This window comes from Battus philenor, unplaced genomic scaffold (genome assembly GCF_028537555.1).
Source record: "Battus philenor isolate CCGP_79_NKW_IND1 unplaced genomic scaffold, ilBatPhil1.0.hap1 SCAF_20, whole genome shotgun sequence".
NCBI lineage: Eukaryota > Metazoa > Arthropoda > Insecta > Lepidoptera > Papilionidae > Battus > Battus philenor.
Genome location: NW_027181683.1, coordinates 213,547 through 233,704, shown reverse-complemented (window position 1 = coordinate 233,704; position 20,158 = coordinate 213,547). Strand labels below are relative to the sequence as shown.

The 20,158-nt window shown below is 33.2% G+C and overlaps 1 protein-coding gene across 1 annotated transcript in view; it reads left to right on the top strand.

Moving 5' to 3' along the window:
- The first annotated feature begins 4,635 nt into the window (after positions 1-4,635).
- The window catches only part of Lac (Lachesin), a 28,387-nt gene continuing 12,864 nt past the window's right edge, over positions 4,636-20,158 (top strand). Inside the window, exons 1-2 of the mRNA XM_068765771.1 lie at positions 4,636-4,755; positions 11,082-11,200. Of these exons, the coding sequence (XP_068621872.1) occupies positions 4,701-4,755; positions 11,082-11,200 (174 nt within the window). The 5' untranslated portion in view covers positions 4,636-4,700. The remainder of the gene's footprint in view (positions 4,756-11,081; positions 11,201-20,158) is intronic.

The following is a 20,158-nucleotide window of genomic DNA, read 5'->3' as shown; positions in this document are numbered from 1 at the left end:
ACGACAGCGTTTTATAGTTATTTACAATTTTTTCTTACACAATTTTCTCTAATGAGTAAATACAGCTAAAATGTATACATATGAACAAGACGATTTGGAAGTTTTACTCAATTATATATTAGTTGGTACATTATTATAATTCAAGTCGCTGCCCAAGCGCTACAGACCGTTAAATGCCTTAAGGTTTAGGACGATTTGCCGGGCCGACTCATCAAAAGATTCTGCTGTAGATTTTTACTTGAGAAGGTCCGGTAAGTTGAACGGAGGTATATTAAGGTTTTCACATAAGGTCACGTGGTCACGTCTTTTGGATTCGAATCGGGAGCAGTGTCTGAGTAAGCGATGAAAAGTCTGTACTGTGGAGTCGTCAGAAAGTGGTCTTAAGAAAACGGTTAAGAACTACTTATTTTATCCATTAATTCATTTCTTTTTCTTCCTCTATTTCTTTATTCTTTCTTTCGCAAGTGCGATCCAAATTCAAGTTTTATGTTTTTATTTATTATTGTATTAATATGTATTATACCTTATTTACCATATATATATATATATATATATATATATATATATATATATATATATATATATATATATATATTTATATGTATGTTTTGTACACGTTAACTACATATTATTTATACTTTTACCATTTCCATATGTATGTATGATTGTCTGTAAGAGATTGCCTCGTGTTATAAGACTGCCCATTGTACTTTGTTGTTTATTATTTAAATTTAAATTTATCCTCGCGTGAACAATAAAGATCATTAAATAAATAAATAAACCTACAACCCTGTATGTTGAGACATATATAATATATAGTATGGCGTGACACCATTATTGCAGCTTGAGGTCACGGGTTTGAACCCCGGCACACTCATTGTATGTAAATAACACCATCACTTCGGCACCATACACACGTTTCGAACTTTCAATTGAAATTAGATTTAAATATAGTTCTTAATTTACTATTGGCAAATTCAAGACAAACTTCACTTTGATGGTATCTCCTGGCGTCAAATGATTTGATTAACAAATCTATACAAATAAATAAAATCGGAGTGTCTGTTTGTAATAATAAAATAACTACTTTTAAATACATGCATATAAATATACAAAGTACAAAAGTTTTTTTTTATAATTTATGTCTGTTCCGGCTAATCTCTGAAATGGCTCGACCAATTTTAACGGGACTTATCTGGTAAAAAAGTAGTATGTAGTGAATTAAAGTGAAGCTCCTGAGAGAGCCCTAATCTTTGAAAACGAGATGACAAAGTGCCGCCTGAGCCCTGTCTCTCAAAACCGCGCAAATAAATGTCTATTGGGTGACAGTAACATTCCGTAAAAAAATGACACCAAAATGCCAATATATATTTATGATATACGAAATTGGAGTGTGTTTGTAATGTTATAATAACCGGTTTTTACTACATTCATATAAAATAAATACATCTAAAAAACTTTTAAATTAAACGGTTTTTTGAGACCCATATTGTGGTGGTTGTGGAAAAATATGTTCCTAGTCCGCCATATTGGAACGGCGTCCACCTTGAATTTTGACATAATCATCGTGTTTTACTAGTGTAACCCTTTCATTTGATACCCATATTTAGGGGATTAAGGAAAAATATGTAATCCGCCATTTTGTATCGGCGGCCATCTTAGATTTATAATGTTATTGATTTTATTATATTGTATTGTCATCTAAATTAAATGTGTGTACCAAATTTCAGATCAATCTGACAACGGGAAGGTGCTTAAATTTCAGTTTCTAATTTTGACCCAAATAAATTCCGTACGGGTCGAACTAAATAAAACCGTTAAATATATACGGTACATTACATGAAAATAACATTTTTTTTTACTTTTTTTTCTGTCTGTTTGTTATAGAGTACATGCAGTAACAAATAGATGAATGCGCCGAATTGGGACAAGTCAATGGAGTTGTAATTGATTGTAATATATTTTTAATATAGCACTGGCTGTCGAGCAATATATTTATAGATTACTACGGCGTTGACTCCCAAATTAATGTAAGGACACCACAAAAATTTTTGATTTTTTAAAATGCACTTGTGTAAGTAAAAAAAAGACCCAAACAGCCCAATTTCGAATAAGCTTTATTTATTTCAATGCTTTTATATTAATGTTCTAGCTGTGTAAAAAATATTTAGTATTTTCTCTTTCATTCTTATTACATCAGTTACCTGCCAGTATAAGTCCTGTCAAAATCGGTCCAGCCGTTTTACAGATTAGCCGGAACAAACAGACTTGAAAAAAACAAAAAACAAAAAAAAAACTATTGTACATGAACCGGTTATGAATATACTTTAATATTCATAACCGGTTATTATAATATTACAAACAGACAGACAATTTTATTTATATCTTAACAATAAATAAATGTAATATGTTTCTTTGTAACAATATTTACATATAAGCTTAATAAATATGTAATAATAATTGACAAATAATTTTAACTCTCCAGCACGTTTGTGCTAAAATTAATTTTCCCTCCGGCAGGACCTCCTTAATTTTTCTATTTTCCAATTACTCATCTTCATCACCATCATCATTTCAGCCGTAAGACCGCCACTACTGGACTTGGGTCTCCGATATAGATTTCCAATAGGACCAGTTGCAAACCAGCCGTGAATGATTGCAACTAATGTAGAACTGTCAAGTTATACATAAAGTTTAATCTTAAAGTCGGACCAGGTAAACGTCACCTTATTTTCTATTAAATGAAATCATGTTGATAATAAGATTTTTATTCACAAAATATCGAAATCTAAATCTTTTAAAAGTAAATAACATAACGAATTTTATAACCTAATCATAACCATGCATTAAAAAACGTAATTACTTATTATAATTTTACTATTTACTGTATACTTATACATTAAATTTAATGGTAAATATAAATGTATTTAACAGAATAATGTTAAGAATGGTTATCGGATCTAATAATTACATTAAATTTAGTTAAACTAAGCTTTATGATATTTATTTACTACGTTCATATAGCGATTGCTGTATATTTAAATTATATATATATTTGTATCTATTTATATTTATATGTAAGAATTAACGCGAATCATTTATTTAAGATTTTATTATTATATTTATTTTTAAAAAATGGCAATCCTATTTCGCCATTGTCTAGTTCTATGGGCGTCATAGCCTTTTTTTCCATAAAAATAAAAAATGTCACTGATGTTGAGCAATAATTTAAAAAAAAACTTTTTCTCTATTGTACCACAAACATGACATTTCCAAGTTCAACTACATATCTAAATTGAAACAAATTAAGTAATTTAACAAATTTTATTGCAGTACAAATAGATAAAGCGAAAAAACATTTAGATCTTAAGCAGTTATAAAAACAATAAACATTTTATTATGATGTTATAAATGTGTTCATGATATCAAACTGTATTTCTGATGTAATACTAGGAATACGTTTACATTAAAACTTCATAATAAAAAGGGCAATTTCCACTAAATCCACCAACGCTTGGTATGTTAGTAGTATATAATTTTTGCTATACTTTGCATATGAAAAGATATTTAATTACTAAGAGATAAAATCTACCCCATTAGACGTCAAAAATTATATACTAGAAATTAAATGTTTCTTTACTAGAATGAATTGATCAACATTTAAATTTTGAAAAACATAATGACTTCTTGATGAGCTTAATTACGAGTTTTAATTTTATTTCTTTACTCCAAAAGAGCAATCTATCATAAATTAGTCAAACTACGTATCTTCGTTACCTTTACCACTCAGTAGATGTCACTATATTCTCAATTTAAATAAATTGTTCTAAACGTCAAAACAAAAAATAAATTTTATTATAACCAATATTTTAAAGATTATAAAATAAGTTGAAATCTTTCTAATAAAATTAATTATAATTAAATTTACAAACACAATCAAAAAATATTTCTGATAGCAATCTTTCTTTAAACAAGATATTCTTTACCGTTTTGAGTAAATGACCCCTTTTTCTAAAGTAAACTGAAATTTCATATTCATCATTTTTAGATAATCCTCTAGGTTTTTTCAAATTTTGTAATTTTTTTAATTTTAAAACTGCTGAAGAATACGATATGTGACCTTGAAGAAATTATATTAAACGATAAGTTTCGTAAAAATGCGAAAATAATGCTTCCTATTAAAATATTAGTCAATCTAATAACACGTTGGTGCACATGATACAATGTATGTAGAATCTTAACATTTCAAAATAGAATTTGTTTCAATTAGCAGGGGTCTATTTTTAGAACCCGCTAATTCCCAAGAGTTTACGTTTATATCGACATCTAGGAAGCCGATTTCGTCTTTCATAAATCTTTGCCATAAACATATATTGTAACATGTATATATTAACATAAGATTATATTTTAATTAAACAATATAAAACACATGTTATATAGTGATGGTGGCTAAAATATTATTGTTTTATTATATACATTGCGTTTTAGATATTAGTACATCATAAAAACGAAAACACTTATTTTCTCAACTTAACTGAGCTTATTGAAACAGTATACGGCAACATTAACAAACATTTCGTCATTCGTTCGGTGTACGCTCTTTCCTAATCGTTCATTCTTTAGAAATCTCCTCAATCCGTCAAGACTCGTTATTCGAGTCGGAACGCGTGTTTGGTATTTTGTTGCGAGTTGTTTTCACAATGGCGTGTTTAAATTCAAAATTTGTTCCGCTATTACTATATTTAACAACAATTGGTGAGTAAATATTCCTCTTTTTTTAATCAAATATTTATCTACGCATCATTTTTATCACTGTATACAATATCGAAAGTTTATTGTCGTCAAACAAGTATATTTCACTTCGCTTCTTTCAATTGTTTACCGCGCCGACACGTAACGGCCTCTGGACACACCCTCCCGGGCGCGATCTTTTGTTTTGTTACATTTAAACCAAGTTTACAAAGTTACACTGCGCCCAAAGTAAACCATATACGTTTTTACCACTTGCCCTCATCGAAAACAATTTGTAACAACGGACGAAAACTTTCAAACTTAATACGTACTTAAATCTTGTTATGTACGTTTAAACATAATTTTACGTAAAAAAATCAATGTATTTATATACAAAAATATTACTAGATTGATTAGTATCCTAATTCTCGGTTATTTTGTAGTTGATTTTTGACACTTATTTGAAAACTTTAGAAGTATAACTAAAAAAAAATTTTGCACTTGTTATTTTTAATAATTTCCTGTGATAACTGCGATTTCTGTAAAATTATCGTAAATATAAATTACTCTGAAGACTATAAATAAAGTAGTAATAATTGCCGCCACTTTATCAATTAATTTCTTATAGGTAGTTAATCCTAGTTATGTATTCTGCATACATATCTGTCCAGATCCACATATTATTTTCGAAAAATGATATTTTGGTAGTATTCAAAAACACTTGTAATTTCTAAATAAATATAAAAAATGTTATTTATCTGTTACCTACCCGGTCGGTTTCATCACAAATGCAAAATGTGACAAAAAAAGATTGCGTGATGTGTTTTACCATGGTAGGTATAATTCAAATGCTTTCAAAATATTGATTACAAGTGAGATAAATTGACAATAAATTAGAAATTAGCAAAATATAATAAAGGACCAACATGCTTTGTCACCTTTTTTAATATACGAATTTACTGATTTTACTGTAATGGTCTATTGAATTATTTTAGGTAAATTACTCAAAACTGTGTTGCTAGGGTAGGCCCACTAGGTGCACTGATGACAGAGTAAAAGTTACAGAAAGTCAATGGATGCAGGTAATGCAGGCCTATGTCTTGCAGTGAGCAACCATTGACTGAAAAGAAAAAGTTCACAGTCAATATGTAAATTATAGATAGGAATGCAAGGCATAACATCAAAAATTCTTTACAACTAACAAAGCATTAAGTTCTGTCAAGTGCAAAAATTACCTTATTGTTAGGATGCATAGAATCCATTAGCATTATCATTAATGATTTGGTCAGATAGAAAAAAGAGTCTGTTTGGTGAAGATGAATGCTCATGCTTGACAGGAAGACCAACTTGTGATGGACGAAGACCTGAATGGTTAATCCATTGAATAAAATAAAAGCATATGCCTCCTCTAAAGTTATCTATATGGGAATATACCATAACAACCATGCTTGGCTGGGAGTTTGATTATTGCTGTGGTATTATGGTATGAAGATGATGCTGCTGCACATCCTCTGGAAATCTGTTGGTGAGCAGTGGCAATCCTATAGCATCAGTGTGAATTAATTAAGATTGTATCTGGGAATTGAACCCACAATCTATGATCACAAGTCCCGGTCCTTTATCTCTGTGCTACCACTCCCAGCTATGAGCTGCTAAGAAGTATTGAATTTATTTTGTTTATTAAATGCATTATTTCTCATAGTGAATACATCTATGTTCATAGCGATTTGTTATAAATTTTGTCAAGTCTATCTATCCAAGGGTGTGTTCACCTGAATTTTTATGAAATGTAGCTGAAGGAGAGAATGTGTAGACTTGTGCCTCTCTTTCCTTCTCTTTCTCGATATCAGTTTATGTTCTTCACTATTTTAATTTGGCTAAAAATCAGTTTATCTATATGAATTTGTGCTTATTTGACTATTTGTGAATGTTGTTCATAGCTATAAAGGTAGTTACACACTATCACACACTTAATCAGGTATTTAATTGTTATTGCAGAATGTATGTAAATTATATCAAAACTATTAAGGTATATATAGTCTTCCTGAGTTTCTTTTGAAAGTTTTCTCACAACTTAGGCACTTATTTACTGATCTACTCGTAAGATGGAAAAGATGTAATCCATTCTATAACATAATTAATAAATTCTTTACCCAACATAACTTTTTTGATTTAAATGCTTCTTTAATCTGTTATTGTTATGGTTTTAAATCCACTATTTTAGATTTTGGCTCAAAATATTTGCAATGAACTCTGATATATTACTTAATATTGTTAGATTCATCATATTGGTTATTCTGTAAAGTACAGAGCAGTTTGAACGGTCATTCTAGGATGTGGAATATTATAAATTTGATAGTGTACCGATAGTAAGTAAAGATTTGTTATTGGCTCCCAGTTTAACATGATCATTGTTTTTATATGCATTAAGCTGATGAAACCAACCACATCTAGTTTGCAGAGAGTGAAGCTGGTTATGTTAAATGTATACATTGACTATTTTATTGATGGCATTCCAAATTCGTTTTGAATTATCGGAATTCGAATACAAATCGGTGTTTTAATTCGATATTTAAATGCGTAACAATATTTTAACTATAAAAAAACTTTGTGGTCCTCACGTGAACGCAACATTATATGTGAATTACCTACAGCTGTTAATCTTCCTTGTATATATATATATATATATATATATAAAAAACGGAAGATTATTTTGACAACTATGATATACATTTCCAGACTTTTAAATTAATGACTTCTAGTGTGTGTTGGAGTTGCACCAAATAATTCCTCCGTCTTCTTTCTTCCGTCGGACGTCAAGAGATTCACGACTTCCGTACCCGGTCGAAATCCCTTCCACCCGCACTAAGCGTGGAACAACCTGCCAGGGTCGTAGTTTTCAGCTATTTATAATAGTGAATAGGTTTGTTCTAGGCAAGTATGAAACATCCTAGACCTCGTCATCACTTGACATCAGGCGTGACAGATGTCAAATGCTATACCCTTTGTCGATTAAAAAAAATTGATGTCTAATTTTAGAGATAATGTAAAAATTATATATAAAAATCAAGTCACCAATGCATGAGTTATAATTTAGCAAATGTAAGGAACCCTGTAATCTACTTCGATGCAAAATTACATATTCAAATGGCTGCTTGCTATGCATACAGATCAAGTGTGTTATTGGTGTACTACCCTAAAATTACATCGATTGAACACACGCGCCGGCAGGGTGAAGGGTTGAACTTGTCCCGCCGGTGCGCGGCGCGGGGGGGAGGGGTAGCTTCAACTACCCTTCCCTTGTCGGTCGCATTTTGGCAGTAAATTTTCGACCAATTACCCCGTCAAGATATCCGGTTTATCCGGTTTAACGGTGTGCTTTGTTCAACTGTAGGTACCATACATAGTAAAAATGATGACAGGATATAATAAAAAAGATAAAATTCATTTATTCCACATTGAAACTTTTAACAGAACTCTCATTGATCGTCAACTTGTTTAAATCTATTTTATTTTCGACACTACTCTGCTTCGCAAGGAGTAATAGCTGTGGAGAAGAAGCAAGACGAAACTACACAACAACACATCTTTTAATAAAGTCTAATAATACAGATTTATACATATACACTTTATCAGATATAGCCTAAAATGAAAACAATCAAGCGATATCACTGCCGAGGTTTCTTGTCATTTAAATATTCGTTTGAATAATAAGCTTATTCCGTCAATTTATTTATAATGCGCGTTTTGAATTTTGAAATGATGGTCCAATAAATTTTTGCGGAGTTTAATTAAAAAATCTGATTTCGTTTATTACAAATGACTTCGAGACTTTGCAGTGAAATCTTTGGTACAGACAGATTTTCACGGTTCTTTGTAACTACACTATAGATGTCTTCTAATTTTTTCGAATATATTTCAATTATTGTAATCGTACAAAATATAATCATAAATACACCTATCCCCCGATTTACACGGTAGATACGTTCCTGAGAAAAACGTGTAAATCGAAAATTAAAAATTTTCAAGTCAAAACAATGTAAATCGAAAATCTTGCAGAAAATGCATAATTTTGCTATTTAACAGTTGTGATTTTTTTCAATAATTTTAGGTGTACACAGAAATAAAAATAAAATGAATTGACAAGATAAAATATATAATATGTTACAGAAAAACTGTTTTTTTTTTATTATTTTATTACAATATACATTAAACAGAAGAACAAAAAATGGTGATGGTAATAAAATCGGTTATCGAAACAAAAAAAAAAACGTTTTTTGGAAAAACGTGTAAAACAAGTACCGTGTAAATCGGGGGATAGGTTTATATTTGAGGCTACTGTAAGAATATAGACCTTTTGAAATAGATTTTTCAAAGAGATTCGCGGCACTAACCCATAAATACCTCGGATGGCTTTCTTTTGTACTATCTGCCTCATGGACCAAGTCTTCTGAGTTTAAAGATGCCATTGTAGAATACACACTTTTCTCTTCTGTGTATAATTCTTCTTTAACCATCGGACGTCTTTTGGATATAGGCCTTCCGCGTCGATTCCAATAGGACCTGTTAATATTGGATCCCATTACTTATTGTGTATATATATAGAAATAATTATTTATACATAAAGATGTGTTGATTTAAAAAAAATAATCTTACAATGTAATTAAGCAATTTTTGTTAATTATTTTTACAACTCTTCTGTGTGGTCATGTGTCAGCGAGATGATTTAATTTTTAATAAAGTACAAATGTAATTATATTTACCATTTATTTATATATAACATTTATATCTGTATGTAATTATATATGTACAACATAATAACGGTTTTAAATTAAGAGACAATCACAAGTCTTCGCTTATGGAAGTCCGTAGACGCCAGCTGCAAGACATGGGTCTCTCCCAAAGACATTCATAGTGGAATTAACCATAATCGCCACGCTTGGGGGGCTGGTTGGCGATCACAGTGTGGTATTATGATACTCGGAAGACGCTGCTACCCATCCCCTGAAAATTAATTTCCGAACTGTAATAATCCTATGTAATTAATGCACAAAGTGAAAATTATATACGGTGGGCCATAAATTATTGCACTTTTGAAACATGTGTAGAAATAAAAGTACAAATGCTATTTTGTTTATGATTTATTTACCGTAATTATCATTTATTAAAATTTATTTTTTAAAAATTACATCGTCGAGATGTGCTCCGTCTCGCCGTTGGCCCCTTACTCTCACGGTTTTGGATAAATCAAGTGTTGCGATTTGCATAAATTTTTGACCCACCCTATATAAGATTACATTGCATCTCCATCAATATAATTACGTTGCTTTGTTTGATGTATTAGGTACACACAAATATCTGTGAAGCTTGAACTAAGTACATATCCACACGTTGAATTTGTAACAAATACATTAAATTCAAAAACGAAAAAGGTTTCATTACACCGGAGGTTACTGAACGGGGATGGGAGGGCCATTTTGATGCCTTGAAAACCCTCCGACCCCCTACGTAGACCCACTCCTACTCCCTCCAAAAGAGGAAACTCCCTCTGTTTTTCGCAATCATTGAGATATTAGGCAAAGTTTTTATAAATGTACTTAAAGGGATCCTTTTAATTAAACGATTCCTCTTATATATAGGGTGATACATTTAAAACAAAATTACACGGAATGATTTTTATTTTGTGTACTTTACTTATAGCTTCCAAATCTTTCTTTTGGCCATGTACTTGCTTTTTAAATAGGATACCAGACAGCGTTCACGAGCTCCTGATGCATCATCAACCCATCTTCAGGATATTTTAAACTGGTGATAGACTAAATCAACTTCAAATTACAAATATCTTTATTCAAGTAGATATTTACACACAAGTATGCTTTTGAATCATCAATTATTGACGACATTGTTAAAAAGTTATTTACATGATTGATATTATAATGTACATATGAAAAATAGTAAAATTTAATTTTGAAAAAGCGACGGTTGAGTTTCCAGCCGGCTTTTTACTTTAATGCTTATAATGTTAAAATAACTGACGATTCAAAGTGCAGGTAAACGATTACTTGAATCAAGATATTTTGAATTTGGAACGCTTATTCGCTGAGAACCGGCCAGTAATTCAAAAGTAGCCCTTTACAAATGAAATTAATGAAATTATATATAATTAATAATTTATCATCTGTACATTATATCTATCATGTAAATGAGGCAACGAAGCGAGTTGCAAACATTTCGATGAACTAAAAACTTGAATGCTGTAAGATATATTTAATTAGATGCGGCCTAGGCTCCTTAGATTTAACATTATATAGAGATAAGAATATTTGAATTGATTGAAAATTTGTTGACAGCTTCCGGTCTACGAACACCGACAATCTCGCACATCACCCAGGAACAGATCCGCGACATCGGCGGCCAGGTGGATCTGGACTGCTCCGTGCACTATGCCCAGGACTACCCGGTGCTGTGGGTGAGTACATCTTATTAAGTAAGAAAAGGGCCAATATCTAGCCACTTCCGCACATGCAGTGGTAGTCGTGCAATAAAATGCACCGCCCGCCAACAAATGCGTATGCAGCAAACAATGCGAATCACACAACCGCCACCGCCAAATCACTCAACACGTGTTTCACCCCTGCACGGGGCATCTTCAGGAGTTCCGTTTCTTACTCAGGATGGACTTCCGCGAGATAACGCCTGATTCCATTAAATATAATATACACTAGGAGCTCATGAGTAATAAGATGTATCTTATTACTCATGAGCTCCTAGTGTCTCGAAGTAAGTCAATCCATCTGGTTTATATCGGCTACCGGAAACGTGGTTATTTACAACGGGCCTCGTAACACAGCTCAAAGTCACCCAGAGAGCAATAGAGAGGGCTATGCTCGGAGTTTCATAGTAGTGATGTAGTTCGAAGAATTGTTTGTCTAAAGTGGCAGTGGGCGTGGCAAATCGCTTGTGCAACTAGTGACCATTGGGGCAAAAGGGTTCTTAAGTTTAAACCACGAGTTGGTAAACATGTGAACTGCCTCCCACTATGTAGACCGAAGACATTGTTAAGCTCGCGAGACCGATCATCATGGCGGTCTTTGGCGGAAGCCTATCCCTTGCAGTGAACGTCAATCAGCTGAAAATAAGAAGCCTTAACTAAATAACCTTCATTTTTTTTTTTTTTTAAATGACCCCCGCTATTGGGGGTCTCTCGTACCCCTATCTTAATTATACCCCTATCTTTATAACCTTCATCACAACTATACACGAAAATAAGAAAACCGAAGCGGTAATGATTCATCGGTTATTTAACACAATTATGCCATTAGTACGTGACTTGTACGCTATTTGTGATGACCTAGTTGTATCAACTCTTTATGTTATATTTTTTAGCGAATAGTTACTCGCTTTTGACAGCGAAATACATTGATAATCACGCTATGAGATTATTAATTTCCATTTGTTTATATACCGTTGAAACTGATATATATCAGTTTCAACTTATATATATATATCTGTGTGTGTGTTTTTTTGACTAAATGCTTAGTCGAAAAACTCTCAAAGATATTAGAATAACAAAGATTCGACTCATGAAAGCCTTGTGTTTCCAATATTTCTGTACAGAGTTGAGACTTGGACACGAAGCACTGTAGTAATATAAGTAGTAGTATAGTCCCTATAGCAAACGATGTTTTCAACTCACGGACCTCTGTTTTAGTGACCTCAATTTCAGCGAACCTATACAAAGCCATAATGCTTAGCAACGTAACATCACATACTATTTAAAACCTTAATTTGTTTTATCGATATTTTAAGGACACTTTTATTAAATAAAAGCAATTATTTCTTTGTATATCCCGGTTTTACATTAAATATTATGTCAGGATAAACTCAGAAAATAAAATTTTTCGATTGCGTATTTATTCAGGACAGGAAATTGGCAAAGTTGAATATCCACGTTAATCGGAAGGCACCTGCGGGGGTTGGTGCATGAACGAGGATACATTTAGTCGCATTGCAGCTAAACCTCCACACCCCTCCCGCTTCCCAACTGGCACCGTTTTCCTACTATGCCACTTGAATATAAATCTAGCTTCCTGTTAACTTTTCCACTCAACAATGCTGAGACACGCATTCGTTTCACTGAAATTGCGAAAACTCGTATATATAAAAATTTGTATACATTATAAACGTATTGTTGTAACTACTGTTTTAATCAGTGGTGGCCCAGCGATACAGGACTGGGACTTGTGATCCTAGGTCGCGAGTTTCATTCCTGGGATACAATCTTATATGATTCACACTTTGTGCATTAATTATAAATTTTGGAGATCCGTAATGTAAGCAAAGTAGCCGATATAGCTGAGCGGAATGGCTAGTTAAAGTTACAGTGGGTGGGTCATGAATAGATAACCGTTCTTGGAAGGTTCTAGAACATTATAGATTGCCAATCGTAGAGTATGATGGAAGCCTTGTTGCGGTCGCCGGAAGACGCTGAATGCAGGTCGCTTCAAATAAAATGCTTACAACCAAGTTTCCAGATGATAAGATCAGCATACCACACTACAATCGCCAATTCGCCTGCCGAACGAGGCGATTTTGGTACATCTCCCCATAGATATCTTTAAGGAAAGCCTGTACCTTGCAGTGGATGTCTATGAGCTTAAACAACTGTTTTAAACGAAACTGTAAAGTTTATCACAAAAATGTTTGTTATAAACGCTTTTCAAATCAGGACACGTCAGGAACTTTGCATGTTATGAAATTATTGTAGTGAATAATTAATTGTTTAAAGGAAATCTTAACACGATTATTTTGATTGACGTTGTATGCTTTTGGTATGGCTTTGTATGGAATTGGAAGAATAGTTAATTAGAGATCCGTAATAGAAAGAAAGTAATCGATATAGATGAGGTCATGAATAAATGACCGTCTTCAGATGGTTCTCGAAGACTAGACAGCCAGGAGTAGAGTACGATGGAAGGCCTTGTTAGTTGTCGGAAGACATTGGATGCAAGTTATTTCGAACGGGTCTTTTGTAAATCTATGGGGGGATGCTGTGCTCCAAAAAAACGATATCTACTTCAAATTGGATCATCGCCTTATTTATAATAGCGATATATGGAAACGCTCCGCTTATGCCGATTGTACCATACGCACAAATGGCGTGGTACACGAACACAAATTGACTTTCTATTTCCTAATCTTTCGAAAATGACCAAAAAAGTTCGCGAAATTTATATTATAACTTAGGTAGATCATTTTGTTCATACCATAAGAATTTAGACATTGTTGTACGAAATGTTTGAAATTTTTGACATACCTTAATCTAGATTGAAAGCACCGAATTACGGAATAGTACAGTCGTGACACGTGCAACGTGTATAATATAATTTCCTCTCCCCAATTTGAACAGATCCCTCAGGCTGGGAGGGCCTTACCTTTCCCCCCGTCCTCCCGTAACACGAAGCGCTTTGTGTTTACGAGGCTATTGACAGAACCATACGATTGATACGGGTCGACTTTCTTTGTCCGTTTGTTTGTTCGTTTTATTAATAGGCTTATCTCGAGCAGGTCCGCTGACCTTTGTACGTGATCTTTAAATGAGAGATTATTGTGTAAACAATCCATATATGAGAGGGTGGCATGAAACTTTAATTTTTATAGCGGGTATATGTAACCGTTGCACCCAAAGAACATCTACTACTGGAGCTAGCTTCTACCATATATTTCCAATTGGAAAAATTGGAAGCGGCCTGCATTCAGTGTCTCTCAACGACTTTAATATTGGGTCTGACCACCTTGTGGATGGACCTCCAGAACCTTACTTTTAGCAGCAATCTGTTACATGGCCTCCTTTCACAGCCACTTCAAAATCCCCTGGATTATGTCGATATAATTAGATGTAAGTAAAAATAATGGTCTTTATTTTCCATACTGCATATAGACTTCACGAATTGAAGGCGGCAGAATAAAAGAAACCTAAATCTCATTACGTACGTAAAATCTCCAGGATTCTGAATCTTGAAAATAGGCAGACATGTAACGAGCAAATGTTATATGACTGGAAAGCCGCTTGGACGTGTGCTTTATGGAGTGACCTGATGAGGATACCCAATCACTCGATACGCAGACTTTATCATCATTTCTGCGATAGGGCCTCCATAACTGGACAAAGGCTTCTCTGGTAAAGTCTCAATACTTGAACAGACTTATGTCTTTTTTATGAGAGACTTTAAAGTTAAAATCAAATTATTGTTTGAATCATTTATAGCGATCACATCAAGGGAAATGCCAGAAATGTCTAAAGTCTCTTTGATCACTTCTTCAAATGTCCTTTGTCCATAAAATTGTGAGGTTTATATCCAGCTTAGTCATGTCCTGTTGAAACTTGAAAATAGGATGTGATAAGCTTTCGCTTTTTTTTATATTTCTAAGATCAGCTTAATCGAAACATCCATTATTAAAGAAAGAATTTCAAAAGAACCTTCCATTTGATAAGCTAAAATTGCTGTTTCAATGTTTTTTTTTGTCATTTTTACTTTTCCTTAATACAAGTTATAGCATGAGGCTAACTTGATCTGTTTTTGTAGAGCTACATTGTTTACATTAAGTTATAAAAAAAAGGCTTTATTCTATTAAACATTTACATACACTTTGAATCGTCGATTATTTGAACATTATACATATTAAGCTACTCTTGGAAAGCTGATCTTTTATGAAAAGCCTTCCAGAAACTTAACAGTTGCTCTTTTTAAAAGAATTTCAACAATGTTTGATATTTACATTATAATATCAATCATGTAAATGTGACAACAAACCGAGTTACATACGCTTAGATGAACTAAAACTCTTCAAAGGTATAATAAGATTTATTTAAGCAGTTCGAGACGGGCGTCGAGTATAGTCGACGGGCACAGGTGAATGCGCACAGCCCGCTCTTACTTGCTTCGACACAGTTTTTTTCTCTTTAACATACTTGTAATGAGAGTGTTTTACATTAAACTGTAATTGTAGAGACAGGTTAAAATTTCTTGGTTGACGACTAAAATCGACGCTAAAACGCCGCGTCCATATTTCGGCTGTCGAGTATAGTCGACGCCCTGCCATGTGTATGGTTTTGTGGCTGTCAAGCGCCGTATTGTAGTAGTTAATGATATACTTTTAATTTACTTGATCTATGACATCCTGTAGGACTTTATTATATATGTGTAAGTACGAAACGAGACGTATGAAAGATTTGTTAATTAAACGGTTTTATTTAGTTCGACCCGTACGAAATTTATTTGGATCAAAATTACAAATTGAAGTTTAAGAACCTTCCCGTTGTCAGATTGATCTGAAATTTAGTACACACATTTAATTTAGATGACAATACAATATAATAAAATCAATAAAATTATAAATCTAAGATGGCCGCCGATACAATATTGGCGGATTACGTATTTTTCCTTAACCCCCTCAATATGTGTATCAAATGAAAGGGCTACACTAGTAAAACACGATGATTATGTCAAAATTTAAAATTCAAGATGGACGCCGTTCCAATATGGCGGACTAGGAACATATTTTTCTACAACCACCACAATATGGGTACCAAAAAACGGTTTAATTTAAAAGTTTTTTAAATACTAAATCTAGGCAAGTTTATATTTATTTCCTGTATTGATCGTGTCGGTCGAAGTGAGAATATACACACCGACGTATTAACTCGGAGGCCAGACACGTGCGGTGTTCGTTACGGTGTGAGGCTAAGCCGCCAGGAAAATGGATTAGAGGGGACTAGTGCACGCGGACTAACCGAAGCTTACGGACTTAAACAGGAGTGTAACTTACCTAGTGGTTATTCAATGGAATCAGGCGTTACTTCGCGGAAGTCCATCCTAAGTACGAAAAGGACCAATATTTAGCCACTTCCGCACATGCAGTGGTAGTCGTGCAATGAAATGCACCGCCCGCCAGCCCGCTGATAAATGCGTATGCGGCAAACAATGCGAATCACACAACCGCCACCGCCAAATTACTCAACACGTGTTTCACCCCTCCACAGGGCATCTTCAGGAGTTATGTTACACCGTGTAACATAACTCTGGCTAAATATTGGTCCTTTTCTTACTTACCTAGTGGTTGTACAGGCTATGGGCTCACTTAGCTAACTTTAAAGTCAACTTAATAATGATTTATTTCTCTCGTGTATTTGTATGTCTTGTTGGAGTTATAAATAAGGATATATCGACGGTGCATAGGTATTTTATTTATTTAGGATAGGTTAATATCGTTAAAAAATATATACATACTCCTTCCTTCCTTAACAATATATTTTATGCCTTCCATTTGTCACTCACATGGTCTGCACATAGCCTTTCAATTTTACATTACATATGACAGATTTTATGACTTATTTTTGTATGACGCATAGAATCAAAAACCATTCTTTTTTTGACAATTTAAAAAAAATCGAAGTGGGTACAAAATTATTGGAAATATAAATAAATTTTACTAGTATGTAAAGGCAGACGATATCTTTTTAATCCGAAGACAACCTAGGTAGAATAACATTTTTAAATTTATTTTTGACAACTGTCAGAATGTTCAGGTCCCTCGAGGCTTTACGTTGCTGATCCTATATGAAATTTCTCCTAAAATTAACTATGAATTATGTTTTTAATGTCGACAAAGGTGATATCAATCCAATAAATACATTAAAAAAAACTTAAATTATACGATTTTTTGATATCCATATTGTGGTGGTTGTGGAAAAATATGTACCTATTCCGCCATATTGGAACGGCGTCCATCTTGAATTTTAAATTTTGACATAATCATCGTGTTTTACTAGTGTAGCCCTTTCATTTGATACCCATATTGAGAGGGTTAAGGAAAAATACGTAATCCGCTATTTTGTATCGGCGGCCATCTTAGATTTATAATGTTATTGATTTTATTATATTGTATTGTCATCTAAATTAAATGTGTGTACCAAATTTCAGATCAATCTGACAACGGGAAGGTGCTTAAATTTCAATTTCTAATTTTGACCCAAATAAATAAATTCCGTACGGGTCGAACTAAATAAAACCGTTTAATAAAACACACAAATGAGTCTATTTCTCCGACGTATAAAACTATATCTTAATTACAATGCTGTATTTTTATAATCAGAGGTCAATATGTTTTTGTATTGTCCCTGTATTATAAACAAAGTGATAAACTAACAAATATGTTATTGTTGATATATAATGGAAAGTTTAAAAAGTTATCAGTAAATGTGTTGCCATAACACGGTCATAATAACGATCAATCGCTTATTCTGTTTGTAATTAAATAAAGAAACGTCTAAGGTGACCAGGTCACTCTGAGATCAATGGAGAGGTCTGTGCTGAGGTTCGCTGCGAGATTCAAAATAGCCAAGGTCACTAATGTACCTCGAAGAATTGCTCGTCTAGTAGACGCGATGTGGGTAAACCCACAATAAAAAGATAACAAAGTTGAAGTCTCAGAAAGCAGCTGCATGAGAGCAGTGCAAGACCAGCCGTCGTGGTGAACTTTGGGAGAAGCTTATAAGGCTTCTGTTTTATATTTTCTCCGTTGGGAGGTGTACAGGTTATTAACTGTATTATTGGTCGCTTTAGCAACTGAGGGATAATGAAATAAAAATTGGCAGAATTCGAATTTAAAAAAATCTGTATTTAAAGCTTCACGTATAAGCCGAATATTATGACTAATTGTAATAATTCTACGCAATTTCTATAGATATCCAAATTATATGAGGCATGTATCCTTGGACAATAAAGAAATTATGTAGAATTGATATATATATGTGTGTGTGTGTGTGTGTGTGTGTGTGTATATATGTATATATATACACACACACACACATATATATATATATATAAGAAGCTTAGATTTCAATACAAACAATACTTATATCTGAAAAATACAAAGCACAGGGGTAATTAAGTATTAAAAATTTCAATATCAACAATGAAAAAATACAATACATTTTATATACATAAAGCAATAGTCCATATGTTAATTTGTTTAAATTTTTCTCTTAAAGAAATAAATATATATATAACAAATAACCTATATTTAATTCATTAATTGACGGTAATTGAACTGTACATTCACTCCTTTAGGTAAAGTTTTACTATAAAAAGCAATGACCACGTATTCAATTGTCGAAATCTTATAAACCACCTGCATTTATATAAACAAGCTATCTGTACACTATGCGCGTTACCATGCTATCATCTAAAATAAATTTCAAAGAAACACGTTACATTAATATTTAAATCATTCTGACTCATATTGATTTTGTTTATTTCGGAAAAAAAAACTAATATTGTGGCGTTTCCGGTTTTTATCACCTTCAACTCGAAACGTCATCACATGTTCGCTGTTTTCGTATCAATTCAAATTAGTATGAACTGTCACGATGATATATGAGTCATTGGAATAAAAGTGGCGCCATCTGTCGAAAATTGGTCATACCAACTTAGAAACCTTTGTGGGCTCACAACTTTGCTAAATATGATCACTTGATCAAAAGCATAGTTTACGATTGTACAAATGACATATATACAAACATTGGTTTATATATATAGATACGCAAGTGTAGGTAGACGCCCGTTAGATGGACCTTGGCTTGATGAGCAGCGCAAGCGCAGTCATCGTGGCGATCTTTGATGGAGCTCTTTACCTTACTGTGGGCATCCATCGGCTGAAATGAAGAAAGATGGACTGAAAACTGTTTAGTCAATTCAAAACAAATAATCATGTATTTAAGAGTTAAGATATCCATTTCGTATGCCTCGCCTTTCTTTCAAGAGACTTGTATATTGTGATATCCACAAGTATGTCGTCTGGGCGTGCGTCGGCGGCGAGTGGGTGGGGCTGTGCATTGTGCTCGGTGCACTCTCCGAATTGCATCCGCCACGAGCGGCTTCAAGTGTCCTGAAGATGCACTTCTTAGCCCTTCGCCTCGTGCATTCTCGGACGAAAATTATATTTTTAGAGATTTGACCGCAGTCTTTATGTTATTATCTACCTGAAAATTAGCTCTCTAGAAGCTTTCAAAGCATCTTATTCGATTAAATTCTGTCATATAAGTAATATTTATTAACTAATATATAACAAAGGTTTTTTTTTTAATCTGTCTATATAGCGTTTCGTTCATTGCAAGGCATAGGAAAAATACCTTTCGGTGGATATATGACTCGATCGTATTTCTTCTTCTTGGCCTCATAATATATTTATAATAATATTTTGTACGATGCAATAATTATAATGGCTTAAAAAAATAAGGAGGTGTAAATAGTGTTTTTAAAAGACCGTGAAACACTGCCTGTACCAAAGTTGCGGCTGCAAAAGTTCTCTAATTCATTTGTAATAAACGTAACCAGATTTTTTAATAAAATTCAGCAAAACGTTA